This window comes from Rattus norvegicus, chromosome 10 (genome assembly GCF_036323735.1).
Source record: "Rattus norvegicus strain BN/NHsdMcwi chromosome 10, GRCr8, whole genome shotgun sequence".
In the NCBI taxonomy this organism is placed as follows: Eukaryota; Metazoa; Chordata; class Mammalia; order Rodentia; family Muridae; genus Rattus; species Rattus norvegicus.
In genome coordinates, this window is record NC_086028.1 from 84,461,444 (window position 1) to 84,481,005 (window position 19,562).

Here is a 19,562-nt window from a genome sequence, read left to right on the forward strand (position 1 = left end):
ATCATGAATTCAAAACCAGCCTGAGTTATCTAATACAATTTTGCCTCAAAAAACCCTAAAACAGAGCCAGCCCTTGTCTCCAAACCCGACAGCCTGGGACCCAATGGTAAAAGAAGAAAAACCATTTGCAAGGTGTCCTGACCTTTGCACATGTGCTGTAGCACACACACATTTCCAAAGGTTCAAGAAAAGACAATTCATTAGGTTTGTCTGATGTTTCCAAACTTCATGCAATTCTGCCTGGAACATCAGTTATTACTTTCTCAAAGTGCTCATACACTATTTGTCCGTTAGTCACTTAGTAGATTTCTCAGCTATCAGATCATTTGTCTTGGCACCACAGTACTTGAATGTGAATTCAAATAATCGTTAATAGTAAATAAACATAACGTCACATTGCTTGTCATTCATCTCTCTCATCCCGTAGCTGTGGCTGGCCTAGAACATACTGCATAAGCTAGGCTGGCCTTGATCAGAGACCTGCCTGGCTATGTTGGGGATACAAGCAAGTAATACCATGTATGAACTTACTCATCTCTTTTACGATAGAACATTCCCCAGAATGCATAAGGTGAGTGCAGCAAAGTGACATAGTTATTATAGTGTACATTGCTTTAACTGTTCTATCAGCTATAATCTCTGTGCTTTTATCATAAGCATAAGAATTCCAGGGGTTGTATCTGGAATTCACTGAGGCTTTAAGAAAACATCCCCATACAAATAATAGTGTATTGTAAACCCCCAACTCCCAAGACAGGGTTTCTTTGTGTAGCCCTGGCTGTCCTAGAATTCATTCTGTAGACCAGGCTGGCCTTGAACTCAGAGATCCACCTGTCTCTGCATCCCAAGTGCTGGGATTAAAGGCGAGAGCCACCATTCCCAGGCTTAACATCTTAATCTCTTAGACCAATGCCTCATAATAATTATGCTGCTGTTGGATGCTCATTTCATATCATATTATAAATACTTGTTAGGTAGATCACCGCTTTCTCTATAAAATCATCTCAATATTATTTAAAATGCCACAAATTTAAAATAACCTAAATATTCAATAAGAAATTGTTTAATTTTTTAAAGAGAGCTATTGTGCTGGCTATTGTGAGTGTGAGTGTGCTGCTGTCATTGAAAGAGACATGTGAGGTGTGTACCTGCGTCATTGGCGTCGTCAAGTTTGGGGATTCCCTTGATCCTGTTATGTTTTACAGCTGAACACTTCTTGTTTAATTGGATTTGGGCCTTAAACTTCACCCAGTTTAGTATGCTTTCGACAATACCACAACCAATTGCCTTCAAAACAAAAACATTTGCATTAGGAAAGGAAGACTCAGTCAAATATAGAATACAAGTTGGGTATGTTGACATAAACCTCTGATCCTAGCATTTGGCTGCTAGAGGCAGGTGGATTTCTGTGAGTTTAAGACAAGCCATCATTATCTAATGAGATATTTAAAAAACAACCAAAACCACAAAGCAAAACAAAACTCAAAAAAATTACAACATTTCTAGACTGGGTGTGGTGTGTGTGCCATAGTGACCCTGGATCTCTCCATGTTAGCTGTTATCAGCAAGGAAGCTGGTGCCTTTAGCTCAGTGTTTTTAATGAACTTATGCTGTGCCTGGCACTGAGCAACTTGTTAGTGATACAGTGGTCAAAATTAGGACAAGGGAGATAACTTGTGGATAGAAGTATAAGGGCTTATTGTATAGATCTCAAGTAAATACCAGAGAGGTATGGCAGGCTATCTCTGATCCCAGCCTGGGAGAGTGAGACTAGACATTGGCCAGTTCTACATTGTATTGAGAGACCCTGCCTCATTGAATTCAGGGGAAGAGTGATCCAGAATAATCCTCAAGTTCAACCCAGGCAGGCATCCATATCCATGCACATCTCTCACACATATGTATGTGCCTAAAGAATCAAACCATGAACACACATATGCACACTACATGCATATGAAAACAGAAAAGCAAACAAGCCATGTTTGTGTCTTCTTGTAGTTGAAAGTATAACATGGAAGACAGAAATAAGAAGTTACAAGTGGGGCTGGAGAGATGGCTCAGCGGTTTAGAGCACCGACTGCTCTTCCAGAGGTCCTGAGTTCAATTCCCAGCAACCACATGGTGGCTCACAACCATCTGTAAAGAGATCTGATGCCCTCTTCTGGTGTATCTGAAGACAGCTACAGTGTACTTATATATAGTAAATGAATAAATACATCTTAAAAAAAACAAAAAAAAACAAAAAAAACTTCACAGTTTAATTTAAAAAAAAAAAAAAAAGAAGAAGAAGTTACAAGTGGCGCACGCCTTTAACCCCAGCACCCGGGAGCCAAGAGGCAGGAAGACTTCTGTGAGTACGAGGCCAGTCCCTGGCTTACAGAGCAAGTTTCAGAACAGTCAAGGCTACACAGAGAAACCCTGCCTCCAGGTGGGATGGTGGGGAGAACGAAACAATAAAAAATATATTTACGCTTTTAAACTAACAGTATTGGATAACTAGTTTAATTTGTGTTTTGGGGGAAATACAGACAAGTCAATGGTAAGACAGCACCTGGGTAAGACTGGTGAATCTGTCAGATCAGGGCTAGGCATGGAGGTGTATTGCTTAACCCTAGCACTACTGGGGTACAAGGTAGGAGGACTTTGAGTTAAGAGTCCATCATGGGCTACAAAGCTAGACCCTGTGATTTGAATATGACCAGGAAGTGTGAGCTGAATTAACCCAATTTGCTTTTTGGTCACAGTGTTTTTTCAGAGCAATACTAACTGGACAAGTTTGCATCAGGAGTAGAGTATTGTTGTGACAGGCTTCGTCACATGTCCCTGTTTGGAGGAAAAGTTACTATGGTCACAGGGTCTCTTCACACCAGTAAAAGCCAAACTAAGGCAGAAGTTCTGAAGAGGCGTAGTTCAGCAGGCAATCTTTGTTTCTGCAGAGTGGAGGATAATGAAAAATAAGACTTCTCTATTTTAATTTCCATGTAGGTACTCACAGCTTTGATGAATTTTTCACTTAATTGACAAGTTGATCCAAAGCTCTTGGCTTGTAAAGTCATGTTTTCTTTTGTTTGAGAGTCAAAGGTTGGGTTTTCAATTAAGGCATTTACAAAAATCCACATGTGATTCTTCACCTGTAGAGAAAGATGATATGTCACGGAAATGTCTTATGTCCTGCTGTACTTAAAGCAAATGTTCTATTCTAAGCTGCACCCCAGCGCTTCATCTTCCTGATTCTAGAACAGGGGAGCTGACAAACTGCATACCTGATGGGCCTTCACTGCAACACCTCCCTTGTTCTTCTTTTTCACCACATCAACGAGTTTACTCACAATCTGATCGGCTACATAATCGACATGTCTGCCACCCTAAAGAAAAAAATATCCTTTTAAAACTCCTCCAGATTATAACTGTAAACATAATTTAGACAAAGGTCTAAACCCACTTCCACTTTACATTATATAGTAAAAAACTAGTAAGAATTCTCAGAACTCACCTTAGAAGTAGCGATGCTGTTGACGAAGCTAATCTGCTGAAAGCCTTTCTCGCTCATTGTTAAGCACACTTCCCACCGGGGATTTACTTGTTCATGCACCACCTTCAGTGCGTTCCCAGTTTCATCAACCTTATCCTTCAAATACATATCCACGTAACTACGGAACCCTTTGACCTGTAGAGGAATTAAAGAAGGGCGTGCTAAAATAATGGGAAACTTAAACAATGGAAAATAAAATCAACAATAAACTGTGAGAGGGCTGAAGAGATGTTGTTCCTCTTGAGCAGCACCAGCATTTATGTCTCAGCACCCATACAGAAGTCCACAACTATCTTTAACTTCAGTTTCAAGAGATCTGATGACCTCTTCTGACCTTCTTGGGCACCAAGTATTCTCATGGGATGCATATGCATATGTGCAAATAAGACATTCACACATATAAAATAAATGTTTAAAATAAAGAAAATGAGGGCTGGAGAGATGGCTCAGTGGTTAAGAGCACAGACTGCTCTACCAGAGGTCCTGAGTTCAATTCCCAGCAACCACATGGTGGCTCACAACCATCTGTAATGGGATCCAATGCCCTCTTCTGGTGTATCTGAAGACAGCTACAGTGTACTTATATATAATAATAAAAAAACAAACCTTAAAAAAAAAAAAGAAAGAAAATGAGGATTGTAATTTTTTTATTTCGAAACTTTAGCTTATGTACATGTGAAAAAGGAGGGAGAGGAGAAGAGGGTGTGCATGTGCCGTGGCAGTATGTGCAGAGGTGCAGAAATGTCAGAACTCAGTCACTCCTACCCATATGTGTTCCAGAGAATGGAACTCTGGTGATCAGGCTCAACCCCTGGGACCCATATGGTAGAAGAGAACTGATTGGACAGAACGGTCCCCTGACCTCCAAACACCCCTGTGGCATGTAGTATGTGTTATCACATGCACACACAAATAAATGTATAAAAAAGTCTCATGTGTGCACACACGTTGCACACATACTTACACAGGCCAGGCAAAAGCCCACATGCATAAAAAACTTAAAAGGACTTAGAAGGCCAGCCTGATCTACATAGTGGAATTCTAGGTCAGCCAGAGCTACACAGTTGCATCCTGTCTCAAAAACAATAAAGTTTCTTTCTCTAAGCTTAAAATTAGATAATTCTTACAAATTGTGCTAGTCTAGTCTTTTCTTTCAGGAACTTATCTGAGAAGTAGTAAGAAAAAAAATGTTGAGTGGAAAACAAATTGTGCAGTTGACAATAATGATCAGGGATTCCTTTGCAGCCCGCATTCCCAGGAAAATACTCACTGGCAGCCTGTTTCCATTAAGAAAGACTTTTACATCTTTGGTGGAACCAGCAATATCGTATGCTCTTCTGACCATCAGTGCGACAATATCTTTGTCCAGGCTTTGCATTTTAAACTTAGATAAGTCAGGCTGGAAGGTAATACACGTGTAATCCTCTCCGCTAAAGGGCTTGAGCTCCATGTCACCAGCTCTCCCCATGTTATCCATCCATGTCTATGGCAGTAAAGAAAAGGAACGAGGAAAAAGCGATTCAGTTCACAACCTAGAGGCAAACAATGTAAGTGTACAGGTTCTGGAAAGTAATTTTATGTAGCTTAAAAACTGTTCAATTTAGCCAAACATTAGTGATGCTATAAATGACTGGTCTGCAATTTAGCAAATCACAAGATACCTATTTACTTACCTGTTTGAACATTTTCTTGTATTCCCTACTGGCTGTTTCCACAGTAAATTTGGTGCTGAATATGTTACACAGTTTAGCTCCATAGCCATTTCGACCACCTGGGCAAGTAAATATATAACATTATTACTCAACTAAATTCCTTTTCTTATGGTTATTTTCTTTTTGAATACTAGAATGGGAACACTGCCTTGTCCATGGCAGCCAGCAATCTACTACTGAGCACACACAGCTTTAGTATTTTAAGGTGAATGAGAGAGAGAGAGAGAGAGAGAGAGAGAGAGAGAGAGAGAGAGAGAGTGTGTGTGTGTGTGTGTGTGTGTGCGCGCGCGCGTGCGCGCGTATGCATGCACGCGCACGCGCGCGCACATTGGGGTTTTGCCTGCATGTGCGGAACCCAGAAAGGGTGTCTGCTCTGCTAGGCCTGGAATCGCACATGGTTGTGAAGCACCATCCGGGTACTGTAACTGGACCTGGCAAATGCTCTAACTGCAGAGCGTTTCTCCAAGTTCTGTAGTTTTCTTTATTGCTGGCAAAGTTATTAAATACAGTTTACCTTATTTACTAATCAATTTCCTCCTTTCTCTCCCCACTTTTCCTCTGTTTTTAGACACAAGAGTTTCTTCTGTATAGCCCTGTCTTAAGACTCGCTCTGTAGACCAGGTTGGCTTCTCACAGAGCCACCTGCCTCTGCCTCCCAGTGCTGGGATTAAATGTGTGTATCACCGAGCTTAGCCTTCTCATTCTGAGTCAGTCTCATTAAGCGGCCCTTGCCTGTGATGGACCCCCACATACATAAAACACTCTACCTTTACAAAAGTTTTAAGTTTTTCTTTAAGAAAGTTCTTCCCCTTGTTGAGAGTGGTGGTACACCTCTTTAATCTCAGCAGTTGGAGACAGAGAGGCAGGAACATCTCTGTGAGTAGATTTCCTCCTGTTTCTCTACCTCCTTGTGATGGTTTGTATATGCTTGGCCCAGGGAATGGCACTATTAGGAGGTGTGGCCTTGTTGGAGTAGGTGTGTCAACGTGGGCGTGGGCTTTCTTTCACAACCTTGCCCTAACTGCCTGGAAGCAAGTCTTCCTCTAGAGGCCTTCAGATGAAGATGTAGAACTCTCAGCTCCTCCTGCACCATGCCTGTCTGGATGCTGCCATGCTCCCATCTTAATGATAATGGACTGAACCTCTGAACCTGTAAGTTAGCCCCAATTAAATGTTGTCCTTATAAGAGTTGCCTTGGTCATGGTGTCTGTTCACAGCAGTAAAACCCTAAGACATTCGTCTTTTTCCTTTGGCTTTTCAATAAGGGGTTTCTTTGTGTAGCCCTGGCTGTCTTGACACCAAGACCAGCCTGATCTACATAGTAGATTTCTAGGCCAGCCAGAGCCACACAGTGAGCCTTTGCTTCCAGATACTATATCCAGCTTATTCCCATATTGAAATTTGTATTAAACTTTAATTGTATGCATATTTTACCTGTATGTATGTCAGTGCACCATATGCATGCATGGTCTCACAGAGGTTAGAAGAGGCCATCTAATATAGTTACAAGTCTTTTTTTTTCAGAGCTGGGGACTGAACCCAGGGCCTTGTGCTTGCTAGGCAAGCGCTCTACCACTGAGCTAAATCCCCAACCCCTAGTTACAAGTCTTAGATGCTCACAGTTAAACTCGGGTCCTCTCATAGAGGAGCCAATTCTCTTAATCAATAAGCCATCTCTCTAGTCCCCTAATTCCATATTATTAATCCTCATACTGCAGACAGTGATTTAAAAGATGTGTCCTTCCCAGCCACAAGCACTCTTCTCTAGCAGTAGTCACCTGTCACTTTCTTCTCATCATCATCGTAGTTACTGGAGGTCAGGAGCTGTCCAAATATGAGAGCTGGGACATACATTTTCTCCACTTTGTGTTCAACAACAGGAATTCCTTTTCCATTATTCCATATACTAATTAAATTATTTTCTCTGAGAAAAGATAGAAAATTTTACTATACAACAAATGTTAAATTAATGCTTAACATTGAAAAATAAACTACATAAATCTACAAGTGTATTTCATTGTGACTGCCTCTGAAGCTACTAGCTAGCATGGTCAGCCTTTCCCACCAGGCAGGGTTGGGAATAGAAACCTTTTCCAACACCTGGATAGACACTGATAATGCTGAAAAAACATGAAATTTAAAAATACTAGGATAAACAAAAGAAAATTAGTTATGCTAACAGAAAGAAAGACAATCAGGAAATACTATCATTTTCAAGAGGATCATCTGTGAGTTCCTACTTCCTTTAGTGTTCCCACCCAATAAAGCACACTGAAAAGCATTAAAAAGGAAAAATATTACCCATAATAAACAAACTTCCCTGCTCACTAGCAAAATGTTGACGGTCACTCAGACTTTTTTAATTGTCTACAGGTGTGTGTCCCTGTTTGCACATAAGTGCAAGTGCTTGCATAGCTTAGAGGCACTGGACCCCCCGCCACCCCAATGTGGGTGCTGGCAACCAAACTCAGGTACCTATACAAGAATACCAAGTTCTCGAAACTGACCCATGTCCCCGGCTCAGTTACTTGGACTTCTATCTTATTTTGGGTTAATTCTCAGAATACTGGTTTAATATTATTAAAAAAAAAAAAACTTATCAGTTAAAACTAGGTCAACATTCTTGAAAAGATCGTTATCAAGTCCTTAAGTGTACTCAAGTACTTGGTCATCAATAACATACCCCCTCCAGGAGCCTTAAACAGTTTACATCACACTGATCAGGGTAATAGAAAATGTGGATCAGGCACACTCGCATTTAAAACCAGAAATATAAACCCAAATTATTCTCTACTACCAGCTGCTGGCTTGCTGTTTCAATAGCATCATCAAAAAGGAAATAACAGTAACAAAAACCCCAAACCCTTCTAGACTTTCAGATGACTAGAATAATTATTGCAAATGTTAGCCGACATCCTGCCCTGTCTCACTGCATGGTTAAGCATAATGTCTACAAATTATTTTGAAATGGCTCAGAGCAACTGTGGAAATTTGTTTTGTTTTGAGACAGGGTCTCACCACAAAATTCTAGGTGGCCTGGTATGCAGATATCTGTCTCTGCCTCTTCCTGAAGGGATGAAGTGTATATACCACCCACAGCTGGTAAGCTTTTTGGTTTTGTAGTCCTGGGTCTGGACTACACACATGCTACCACCAAGCTACACTCAGTCCTTTTTCTTCCCCAAAGATTTATTTATTATGTATAGTGCTCTGCATCCGTGTATGCCTGCAGGCCAGAAGAGGGCACCAGATCTCATTATTGGATCATTAGCCACCATGTGGTTGCTGGGGATTGAACTCAGGACCTCTGGAAGAGCAGTCAGTGCTCTTAACCACTGAGCCATCTCTCCAGCCCCTGAAACATTAATTTTTTTTTTTAAGATTTATTTATTTATTATATATAAGTACACTGTAGCTGTTCAGACACACCAGAAGAGGGCATCAGATCTCATTACAGATGGTTGTGAGCCACCATGTGGTTGCTGGGATTTGAACTCAGGACCTTTGGAAGAGCAGTCAGTGCTCTTAACCGCTGAGCCATCTCTCCAGCCCCCAAAACATTAATTTTAAAGAAGCTATCTTCACGGTAATCAAAGCAAGCACAAGAATAGGAGCACTAGCACAGACAGCTTCACTTACGCATCAATTGTGACTCTAATGCAAGACATTTTTGGGTCCCTTTGTTTGTTATCAGCAGCATTAACTGTAAGAAAATAAAATACACACTTAGAAGGCATTAAAGTGCTTTACAACACACTAGGTCTATAATAAAGAAAAACATTCACAAGTAACAAAAAACAAAACAAAACAAAACCCCAACATTAACACGGCATTAGTTTACAGCAGTTTTTATTGAGACAGAATCACACGCATCTCATGCTGCCTTTGAACTTGCTACGTGGTGAAGAATAACCTTGAACTTTTGAGTTTCCTGCATCTTTCTCCTGGGCATTGGAATTAACACCTTGTTGCTTTAGTATACCAATCTCTGTTCATAGTACTACTTCCAGAGAAAAACTTAACTTTCTGGACTTTATTTGGATTATCTTGGTTTTTTTTTTTTTTGTCTGTTTTCCTTTTTGGCGGTAGGGTCTAAGTGCCTTGAATTCACTACGTAGATCAGCCGACTTTATTCTTTTTTTTTTTTTTCGGAGCTGGGGACCAAACCCAGGACCTTGCACTTGCTAGGCAAGTGCTCTACCACTGAGCTAAATCCCCAACCCCTCAAGCCAATTTTAAATGCAGACATTTGTGCACCTGTACCCCCAAGTGCTAGGATTAAAGACGTGACTGCCACAGGCAGCCTGACTGCCTCACTTTTGACCACTAATTACCTGAAATGACAGGAGCAGAGGCTATGTCTACAGAAGGTTTGGTATGCATGATACCTAGGAACTTAACCAGGAGATCTTTATATAAAAATATTTACTTACCTAGAATTTCATCAAAGATTTTATACAAACCAGGAACAAAAGTGACTTCCCTGTAGTTAATACCAACATCTTCATCGTAAACCCACATTTGCTAGAAAAGGCAAAGAAAGTTATTTTTATTTATTTATTGTTTTGTCATTAATACTCTTGCTTTTTTTTTTTTTTTTTTTTTTTGGAGCTGGGGACGGAACCCAGGGCCTTGCACTTGCTAGGCAAGCACTCTACCGCTGAGCTAAATCCCCAACCCCAATACTCATGCTTTTTCTGAGACAGTGTCTCACTAGTTTTTTTTATTTATTTATTTATTTATTTATTTATTGTTTGACATTAATATTCTTGCCTTTTCTGAGACAATGTCTCACTACGTAGCACTGACTGGCCAGAGACTGGCTACACAAACCAGGCTGGCCTCAAACTCAAGAGATCCATGTGCCTCTAACTCCTGAGTGCTGAGATTAAAGGCCTGCACCAATACATTCAGGAGTAAAGTCTTCTAGAATAAATGTTGAAACACACGCACAGAGTCCGTATCTGCATCAATGAAGGATCAGTTCCAGTGACGCCAAGTAAAGTAAGAAACATTAACCTGACACAGTATGCCGTGTTATAGAGCAAGTGCACTAAGCTAGTTTGGTTTTACCTGGGTCACTAACTCCACAGAGCCGATGTAGGTATCTGGGCGGAGCAGTATATGTTCCAGTTGGGTTTTTTTCTGATAGATTCTTTCAACGGACAGTCTTTTCTTGCCATCTTCATTCTTCTTTTTGTTGAGTAGCATATTTTCATTTACAGGCTAGTCATTTGGGGAAGCAAAAATAAACTGATTTTTACAACCTTATCAGAAGTGGCCAACAAAGTATCTGCAGTTATGATAAAGTCAATACACTGCATCACAATCTGTCCTCTGCTTGTAGGTACCGGGAGAGTTTGCATAGTTTCAAACAAACAATTCAATTAAAATCCTTGGAACTAGGTTCTGTGGTTTGTGTATGTGTGGTGCTGGGGATGGAACCCAAGGCCTTCCTTGCATGCACGTGCTTGGCAAATGCTCTGACCACTGAGCAAACTCCCCAGACCTGCTTCTCAAAACCCCGTTGCTGTTTCTGAGATAGTGTCGCATTAGGTAGCTTAAGCCATCCTCCTGCCTCAGTCTCTGGAGCAGATGCCATTCCAGGCCTGCCCCACTAGGTCTGGCTACAGGTGCCCGTTTAAATAAGTATTTTATTTCAGCCAAGTATGGACATTTCTGCCTTGAATAATATTTTTATGTCATCGATAAACTACACTCAACTTCTTTCATCTAATGGAAAAATGTTTACTGAGTGCCCACACAGTCTCGTGCAGATTGCAGATGGTGGTGTTATCCAGCCGTAGCAGTTGGGATGCTAGGGATGCAAACCCTTGGCCACATTCACATCCTGAAACAGGACTTTTTTGAGCCACTCGGTCAGCCAGCTCCTCAGTGGGAACTGTCATGTTCTGCACCTTCCGTGATGAGTTATTCAAATCAACTAGGGAAGGAAAGTGGGCCATCGAATTCAACTATAAGCCGGTTGGAAGTCACCCTGGGGCTATTAGAATACAGACCGATCACAGGACGAGTTGAACCTGCCCCCACCAACAATAAAAACACGACACTCAAGAACCCAGATTAGATTATCGATATCATTTCGTAAAGAGCTTCACCCTGTCCATGACCCCTCAAGGCCCAGAAGATGGAGTTGACCAGATCCTAGCCCGTCGCCGGCCAGCCCTCGGCCCAGGAGCCTCAACTTTCATCACCCGCCATGAACGCAGAAGCCGCGTAAAGGCTCTACTACCCGGTCCCATCCGCGAGCTGTACCTGCAGCGGTGACAACTCCATGGTGACCGTCCTGAAGGGGCTCGAGAATCCTAAAAGCGACAAAATCAGTGAGAAACGCTAGGCGACCGGCGACTTGGACGCTTCTCCACAGACGTGCGTCGGTTAGGAGAGCTTCCCTAGTTTCATTTGAACATTCATCTAGCCCGCCCAAATCAGAGGAACCAATCACCGACTCGCTCTCATTTGCTCTGTTTACAGCAATCAATCGCAGACGGTCTTTTACTCACAAAGGTCTTTTACTCAACAGGCGGCCTTTTCGAATGAACCAATTAGGTAAAGGGAGGCGGGAGAAACCTCAAGATGGACCAATAGCAATTGTAACTGTGACTGACAGGAAATCTGACCAATGAGGAGGGTCTGTGTGCTCTGAGAGATACTCTGAAGAGAGAAGGCTTTTTGGAAGTGCAAAGCGGTTGACTAAACTGTCCTCCTGAGTAAAACTAGAACACGGATGCGCATTCTTTGTTTCAGATTCGTTGAGATTACAGAGATTCTCTCCTAATCCTGGGATGTGCTTTTCTGCTTTTCTTTTTTTTTTTCTGACCAAGGAAGCAACGCCCATTCTCTCGCGGGGTTGACGAGGGGCAGCGGTTCTCAACCTGTGGGTCGTGACCCCTTTGAGGGGGATCCTATAGAAGATAACTACGCTACAATTCGTCACGGCAGCAAAAATTACAGTGATAAAATAGCAATGGAATGATTATGATAGGACGGCACCACAACATAAGGGAACTGTGTTAAAGGGCTGCAACCTTAGGAAGTGGAAGTTGAGACGCACTGGGTTAGCTCTGGAGAAATTCTGTAAAGTTCTTCCGCTGTGGACTTAGCCTTCCATACAGAAAGAGTAGACACCAAGTAGAATCGTAGACAGCGTTAACATCCCCTGTGGATCACCACTGATAAAAAGATTCATTCGTGCTTCTTCAGTGGAGAAGATGAGAAGCGGTCATGAGACCATAACGTCTCCCTCAGCTGGTGAGGGAACCCACAAGTGTTCTTTATGTTTGCCCTCTGCGCACAATGCAGTCTAGAGCGCTGTTCAGTTTGACATGGGAGGCTGGGGCTTGGTGGGTTCTCGATGGAGAAAGCTTCAATTTCCTGTGCTAAAAACAAACAAACAAACAAACAAACCCAGAAATGATAAATATAAGAAGCTAGTGTGCGACACCACACCTTTAATCCCAGTACTTGGGAGGCAGGAACAGGTGGATCTCAGAGTTTATGGTCAGCCTGGTCTACAGAGTGAGTTCCAGAGCAGCCAGGGCTACATAGAGAAATCCTGTCTCTAACCCCACCACCACCCTAAAAAAAAGCTAGCTATTATCAGCAACGAATTTGGTGAATTAAAATATTTTTCCTTTCCAAAAGAAGCCCGGGGTCAACCATTATTAAATAACTCCACACGTCCAACAATTACCCCACTGGCAAATGAAAGAGAAGGTCAGTGAAGGAATGTGGCCTGGATGATAGGAAAACCAAAGGAATAGAGTTTTGATCTTATTCTGGTCTTTCTCTTTCTCTTCAGTGTTTTCAGCCTTATCCTGTGTGTTAATAAAGGAGGCTGACTTCAATGCTTAGGGCCAGTAGGGACTCAGCAATTAGGACTTCTGTCCAGTCGGAAGACCGACAAGGCTGTGGGTGCCACATCCAGGGTTGTCATTCTCTGCAGCTTTCCTTGATATTCAGAAGCCAGGCAAGCTACCTTTACCTCTCTTGGAGCACAGAAGCCAGGTGGCTATGCTTCTCAAGGAGGCCCTTTCACTCCTGTCCTCTGTCCTGTAGTTCATCCCAGCTCGAAGCCTGCAGGCTCCACCTGGAGATGAGGCCACAGGAATTCAGTTCCCACAGGAAGCAGTTTCAATCCTGTTTTCTGGGACAGCTTCAGTGGAGATGAGAGGCATGAGCTTTAAAGTCTCCCCACAAGTTCAACTGGATCATGATTTTTGGTCTTTTCTAAATCTCAGAAGGCAGAGTCACTCCTCCCACCCCTGCAGGCCTCAGGTATCCCAAACTGGACCTGAAACCTGCTGTGTCCAAGGATGCTCTTGAACCTCTGACTGATTCTTTCCCTTCTGCCTCCTAAGGGTTAAGGCTAGGGGCTGGAGAGATGGCTCAGTGGTTAAGAGTACTTGTTGCTCTTCCAGAGGTCCTGAGTTCAATTCCCAGCAACCACATGGTGGCTCACAACCATCTGTAATGGGATCTGATGCCCTCTTCTGGTGTGCATGAAGACAGCTACAGCGTACTTCTATATAATAAATAAATAAACCTTAAAAAAAAAAAGTGCAGTGCTCAGGATCAAATACAGGGCTTCATGCATACTAGGCAACCACTCCACTAACCAGCCCCCAAATAACTTCTGCCTCAGCCCCCTCCCCACATGACGTTACCCATTGTTAAAGGTACATGGAGCTAAATGGGATATGGGGGCACTTAGTGTTAATACTTAATTTATTTCAGTTTTTGGAGACAGGGTTTCTCTATGTATCCCTGGCTGCCCTGGAACTTGCTCTGCAGATCAGGCTGGCCTTGAACTCAATATCTGCCTGAACTCAGATCTGCTTTGAACTCAGATCCTCCTGTCTTTGCCTCCCAGATGCTGGCTTAGTGTTAGATATTAAAGGTAGCAGTTTGCTCTGACCTTCCCTGGATACAAGCTCCCCCCCCCCATTTCTGCCAGAACTCTCTCCTCCTAGGAGTCCTCTAGGGTGGGGTGTCTTACAGGACTTGTAGGATCCATTGAAGGTGGAAGTAGGGTGTATGTGGGGGTAGGGTGGGCATATACGGGAATGACAGAACTGAAAGGCATTGCCCACAAAGAGAATTCCAGAATTAGCTAGATGCTAACTGACTTTTTAAAAAGATGTATTTATTTATATATGTGTGAGTACACTGTCGCTGTCTTCAGACACACCAGAAGAGGGCGTCAGATCCCATTAGAGATGGTTGTGAGCCACCATGTGCTTGCTGGGAATTGAACTCAGGACCTCTGGAAGAGCAGTCAGTGCTCTTAACCACTGAACCACCTCTCCAGCCATTACATGTTGGAGAGTCCAGGCTTTTGGACTCAGTTCTGTGGTGATGGCGGAGGGGAGGGGAAGGCTACCATCCATGTGACCCTCCTGACTCCAGAGGGGCCTAAACTGGCTTCTACTCTCCAGCCTCAGACCTGCCTCCACCCGTAGGGATGTCACTGAGTACTTGCTAGGTATCCCGACTTGGGCAAGCTACTGGATCTTGCTGTGCCAACTTGCTGTGTGGTGGGTGGGTTCCTTCATCTAAAATGGCGCTGACTGAGAGCTCCTCCTCCTGTCAGGGTGAAGACTCACAGATAAAGTGCCCCGTACACGACTTAGGAAAGACGAGGTGCTCAGCATATATCCACAGTGCTCACCTCTACTTCTCTTCAGGACTGGCTTCCCCTTCTCCCCACACTGCCTTAACAGTCAGTCCTGTGTCTAGGGAGTGTCTCTGTCAGTCGTGTATTTGCAGGAGCATGTGCACTTCTTTAATAAAGGTTTGGGTATTTTCTCCTGTGTGTGTCTGGTCTTTCTGGTGCAGCAGTAGGAGGTTAGGAGGTTCCAAAAGCTCTGTGTGTCAGTTATCAATCTGGGCCACTCCTGGGTCGGAGCTGCCTGTCTTCCCTGTAGTGGGTTGTGAGGAACCAACCTGCCCCCATCTTAGGCTTTAAAGCCCTCTTACAATAAAGACGAACTGGGCTCATTCCCTTTTCTTTTCTTTTTTTTTTTTTTTTTTCTTTTTTTTTGGAGCTGGGGACCGAACCCAGGGCCTTGCGCTTGCAAGGCAAGTGCTCTACCACAGAGCTAAGTCCCCAAGCCCTCATTCCCTTTTCTGATTAAACTTGTTTCTCAAGGATTGGGCTATCCTCCATCTGTAACCTTAACCACAAACAGTTCTATACTGCCTGCTCCAAGAATGGCAATGGTGGTTTCCTTTCAGAAAAGTTAACCATCTTGCGACCCTACCTTTGTTACAAAAGGTTTGTTATGGATGTCTTGCTGTGACTGCCGGCTGTTACCTCGTCCACCTCGCAGTCCTGTCTTGGTTCCGGAAGGTTGATGGGACTAACTTGTTGTGTTTGTTTTCTGCTACTGTAACCCCACTTATTTTGCCCACTAAACCCCCTATCTGGAAACCCCTGCACTTGGACAATTAAAACCTTGTCTTCCTCACATCCAAGGCTGACCCCTCAAACCTTGCCTTAAGGGGGAGGCAGCCCGTGTATCCAAACTTTAAAAAAGCTTGTTTTAATTAACTTGGCCATGTTGGTTTGGGTTGGTTGCTTTTCTCCTTCCCTCAATGAGATTAACTACCAATTGAGTAGGAGCTCTGGATTTTTTTACCCCCTCTTCCCTTCCCTGGCCCCCTGTCTCTCTCTCTCTGTATCCTCCCTCCTCCCATTTACTGAGAATATTACCCAGGAGTTGGATCCCCAGATCGCCTACAGAGCTCAGTCTCTGGGAGGCCTGCCCCAAAGGGAGATAGAGGACCACATACCTCAGAAAAGAATAAAGGAGGTCCCATTGGGAGGTGACTCGGGACCATTAACTCTCAAATGTGCTGAGAAGTTCCCTCTGGCAGCATGTATCCATTCAACAACTTAGTGTCTAGGAATCACAAATGCTATCCCACAACCTCGCTGACTTGCACAGTGCTTTGTGTTTGTGTTAGATTATTAAAACGACTGAAGGGCGATGGAAGGTAGAAAGAAAGATGCTAAGCTCAGGAGGGATCATGTTTATTCATAGCCACAGTGAGGGGGTGTCTCTGTCGCCCACACGTGTGGATGGTCAAAATGTCTGCCAGGGAAGATGTGCTCCTTCTGAGGCAAAACTGGCTTCTGGAGTCCACAGGGGAAGCTGGGAAGTGTAGTCTTGCAGTGGGAAGCAAGCATTCTTAACACTGAGAGGAGATTTAAAAAAAAAAAAATGCAGGGCAGGGGTGTTATAAGCTGTTTTCTGCTGAGGAGGGTCTTTGTCAGAGGGGGTAGTTTTGAGTCCATTGAAGGGGGGGTCCTCTGGTCATATAACAGGGGAAGAGTACTAATGGACTGCAGCCAGATGGTGGTGGCTAGGCAGAGGCACGTGGATCTCTGTAAATTCAAGGCCAGCCCGTTGGTCAGTTTCCCTACAGCATCTGAAAGGTCTTTTTGTAGATGTATCGAAGCAAACTGTTGTAGGATGAGAGTTACTGAGAGAGCATGCCTGGGACATTTTGTGTGGGTATAGGGTGAAGTTCATTAAGTAAAAAGTTTAGGGGGCTGGAGAGATGGCTCAGCGGTTAAGAGCACCCGACTGCTCTTCCAGAGGTCCCGAGTTCAATTCCCAGCAACCACATGGTGGCTCACAACCATCTGTAATGAGATCTGATGCCCTCTTCTGGTGTGTCTGAAGACAGCGACAGTGTACTTATATATAATAAATGAATAAATCTTAAAAAAAAAGTTGTTTATAAAAAAAAAGTTTAAAAGGAAAACACCAATATGAGGAGAACGAGGAGTGATGTTGTTGTAAAAATAAAAAAATAAAATAGGTAGTGTGGTCTTTTACCCCACTAGGTCCGCACCGCAGTGCCCCAAGATATCTGCTAGATAGAAACACATCCCAGCCGCATACTTTCCTACACTCAAACCCTCACATAAAAGAACACACAACACAATAATCTTTGACCCAATTGATAAGATATAATTGCCCACTTAAACATACAAAGCCCGGTACCATCCATCCCTTAGGAACATTGATAACAACCTGTAAATACAGAGCAGAATCTTAACATCACCTGCCATGGCTTCTCCCCCTCTCCTCTCTCCTGTCTCTCCTTCTCCTCTAGTCTCCTCCTCTTCCTTCAAACTTCTCTCCCGCCCATCCTTCCTTTTCCTCCAATGACAGGCTTCCTTCTATCCTGTACCTGCCCTTCACCTGTACTTTACAAATTCTATGGGGAGGCTCTGGTGAAGTCTCCTGGTTCCTGAGTACATGACTAGGCAGCTGTCCTTGGGGCAGTGGAATTAGCATCAAAATACAGATAACTTCAGGGCAAACGACAACAGAGTGACCCCACAGGAGGAGGATCCAGAGTGGGAGGGAACCAGAAAGAGTTTTGTCCAGTCCCCTGTCTTTAGACCCCATTTCAAACCAGTTAGGATTTGCCGGCATGGGTGGAACAGTGTTGGTGGAGGAGGACACAGGTCCCATCCTTAGCAGCAGTCAGAGCTGTCCCTTCTCATGGTGGAGCACTGCGGCGATCAAGGAGTTCTGCTGGTCCTGCGGATAAGCTGATCTGAGCTGGTGAAACACAAGTTAAGTGAGGCAAAGAAGGCTTCAGCCCAGCTGTTTTAGTTCTGAATCCTAGAAACAATGCCCATGCCCTCCATGGATAGAAGAGGGATGAGTTGGCCCCATGAGTCTCTCTTTTAGGGGTTGCCTGAATTGCTTTCAGGGATTTTGGGGTTTGGGGTATTGGTCTCCAATTAACAACTAACAACACAACTACTTCTTCCTCTTCCTCTTCCTCTTCTTTCTTTTTCTTTCTCCTTCTCTCCCCCTCCTCCTCTTCTTCCTCTTCTTCCTCCTCCTCCTCCTTCCTTCTCCTCTTCTTTTTTGAGACAGGGTTTCTCTGTGTAGCCTTGGCTGTCCTGGAACTCACTCTGTAGACCAGGTTGTCTCTGAACGCCAAGATCCACATGCCTCTAACTCTGGAGTGCTGGGACTAACTGTGAGTGTGCCAGCGCCACCTGGCTTCTTAGTAACTTCTTCAAGGCTGTCAAAGGACACCAAGGGGAACAGCAGGAGAAGGTCCATCCAAGGGGCCATGATAAAACTTAACAGCAAAATTCCAGGATGTAAGCGGGAGGTAATAACTGTGTGACTCTGTGGGTAATATTAAGAGACAAAGTTACAGGAGGAAAACTTTTACATGAAGGTTAACATCAATCAGTATAAAGTAAGATTAAATATGAAGTTAACATCAGGTTAAAGGCAGTTGTACGACTGGCTGGGTCACCTACCAGAGTTCTGTAGAAGGATAAGGTGACTGTAATAAATGTTTGCATCAGACTCTACTTAAGGAATAAGCACCTGAGAGCTTTGTAGGAGACGTCAGTCAAAGTCCGCACCTAAGGGATGGATCCGAACGGAAAGTGTCTGAGTGGTATTACTTGCTTCCAAGTGTGATAAACTTTGTACATTTGTTTCAAATATTAACAATGCCAGCAATTATTTAATGAATTAAAAGCAGAATTTTAAATAAAACACCATTTTTTGGTTAGAAACAATTTGATAAAGTGAAATTTTAAAAATGGGGACCATTTTTAAATGACCATATCTGGTATGTGGAAACATGACAATACGTATTTTTGTTAACATCAAATTATTATATCTATACTCTAAGATTATATTTTATATTGTCAGGCTGTGTGAAAAGACAATTAAAATTTGAGTTGTATTCCCTTTAAAAAGGGCCCTCTGCAAGAGCGTTACTGCTCTTAACGCTGAGCCATCTCTCCAGCCCCGATCTGGTCCTTCTCAACAGTCTTACAGAGAGAATCAGGGACCAGATGTCAAAGGTGAGGCCAACCATTCTGGAGAGGGGAGCTCACATGGCACAGCTGATAGAGACAGAGATGGCCTTGCAGCCCTGGCTCTGACAGCGGGACACCAGGCTCTCAGTCTTACTAGTGCATACAAATCTGGGAGCAGAGATCTCCTCTGTCGTTGGTTCTCTGCGTTCCCTCTAGCATAGGGCCCAGTTTCTGATGCCCTTCTGGCACTGTGACTTGGTAGGATGGGAATCTGACTGCACAGATCTGGAAATTTGCTCTCCCCAAACATCAAGCCTCTGGAGACACAATGGGCTGAGGGAGCATGGGGAGATTTCAGGAATGAACAGGGGGCTAAATGATTAGGGAATCGGGTACAGTACGCCTTGTTTCTAGGGCCACATAGTCTCGTCCCTCTGCCCTTAACCAGTTCCCATCTTCAGAGTGTGACTCCTTCTGTTAG

The 19,562-nt window shown here is 43.5% G+C and overlaps 1 protein-coding gene across 1 annotated transcript in view; it reads right to left on the minus strand.

Annotated features, from left to right (window-relative positions):
* Positions 1-11,650, minus strand: part of Top2a (DNA topoisomerase II alpha) — a 31,140-nt gene extending 19,490 nt beyond the window's left edge. Inside the window, exons 1-11 of the mRNA NM_001393768.1 lie at positions 11,521-11,650; positions 10,318-10,470; positions 9,678-9,768; positions 8,884-8,947; positions 7,023-7,168; positions 5,206-5,303; positions 4,803-5,015; positions 3,494-3,667; positions 3,264-3,365; positions 2,994-3,131; positions 1,149-1,287 (exon numbers count right to left, since the gene is read on the minus strand). Of these exons, the coding sequence (NP_001380697.1) occupies positions 1,149-1,287; positions 2,994-3,131; positions 3,264-3,365; positions 3,494-3,667; positions 4,803-5,015; positions 5,206-5,303; positions 7,023-7,168; positions 8,884-8,947; positions 9,678-9,768; positions 10,318-10,470; positions 11,521-11,541 (1,339 nt within the window). The 5' untranslated portion in view covers positions 11,542-11,650. The remainder of the gene's footprint in view (positions 1-1,148; positions 1,288-2,993; positions 3,132-3,263; positions 3,366-3,493; positions 3,668-4,802; positions 5,016-5,205; positions 5,304-7,022; positions 7,169-8,883; positions 8,948-9,677; positions 9,769-10,317; positions 10,471-11,520) is intronic.
* Positions 11,651-19,562: the final 7,912 nt, after the last annotated feature.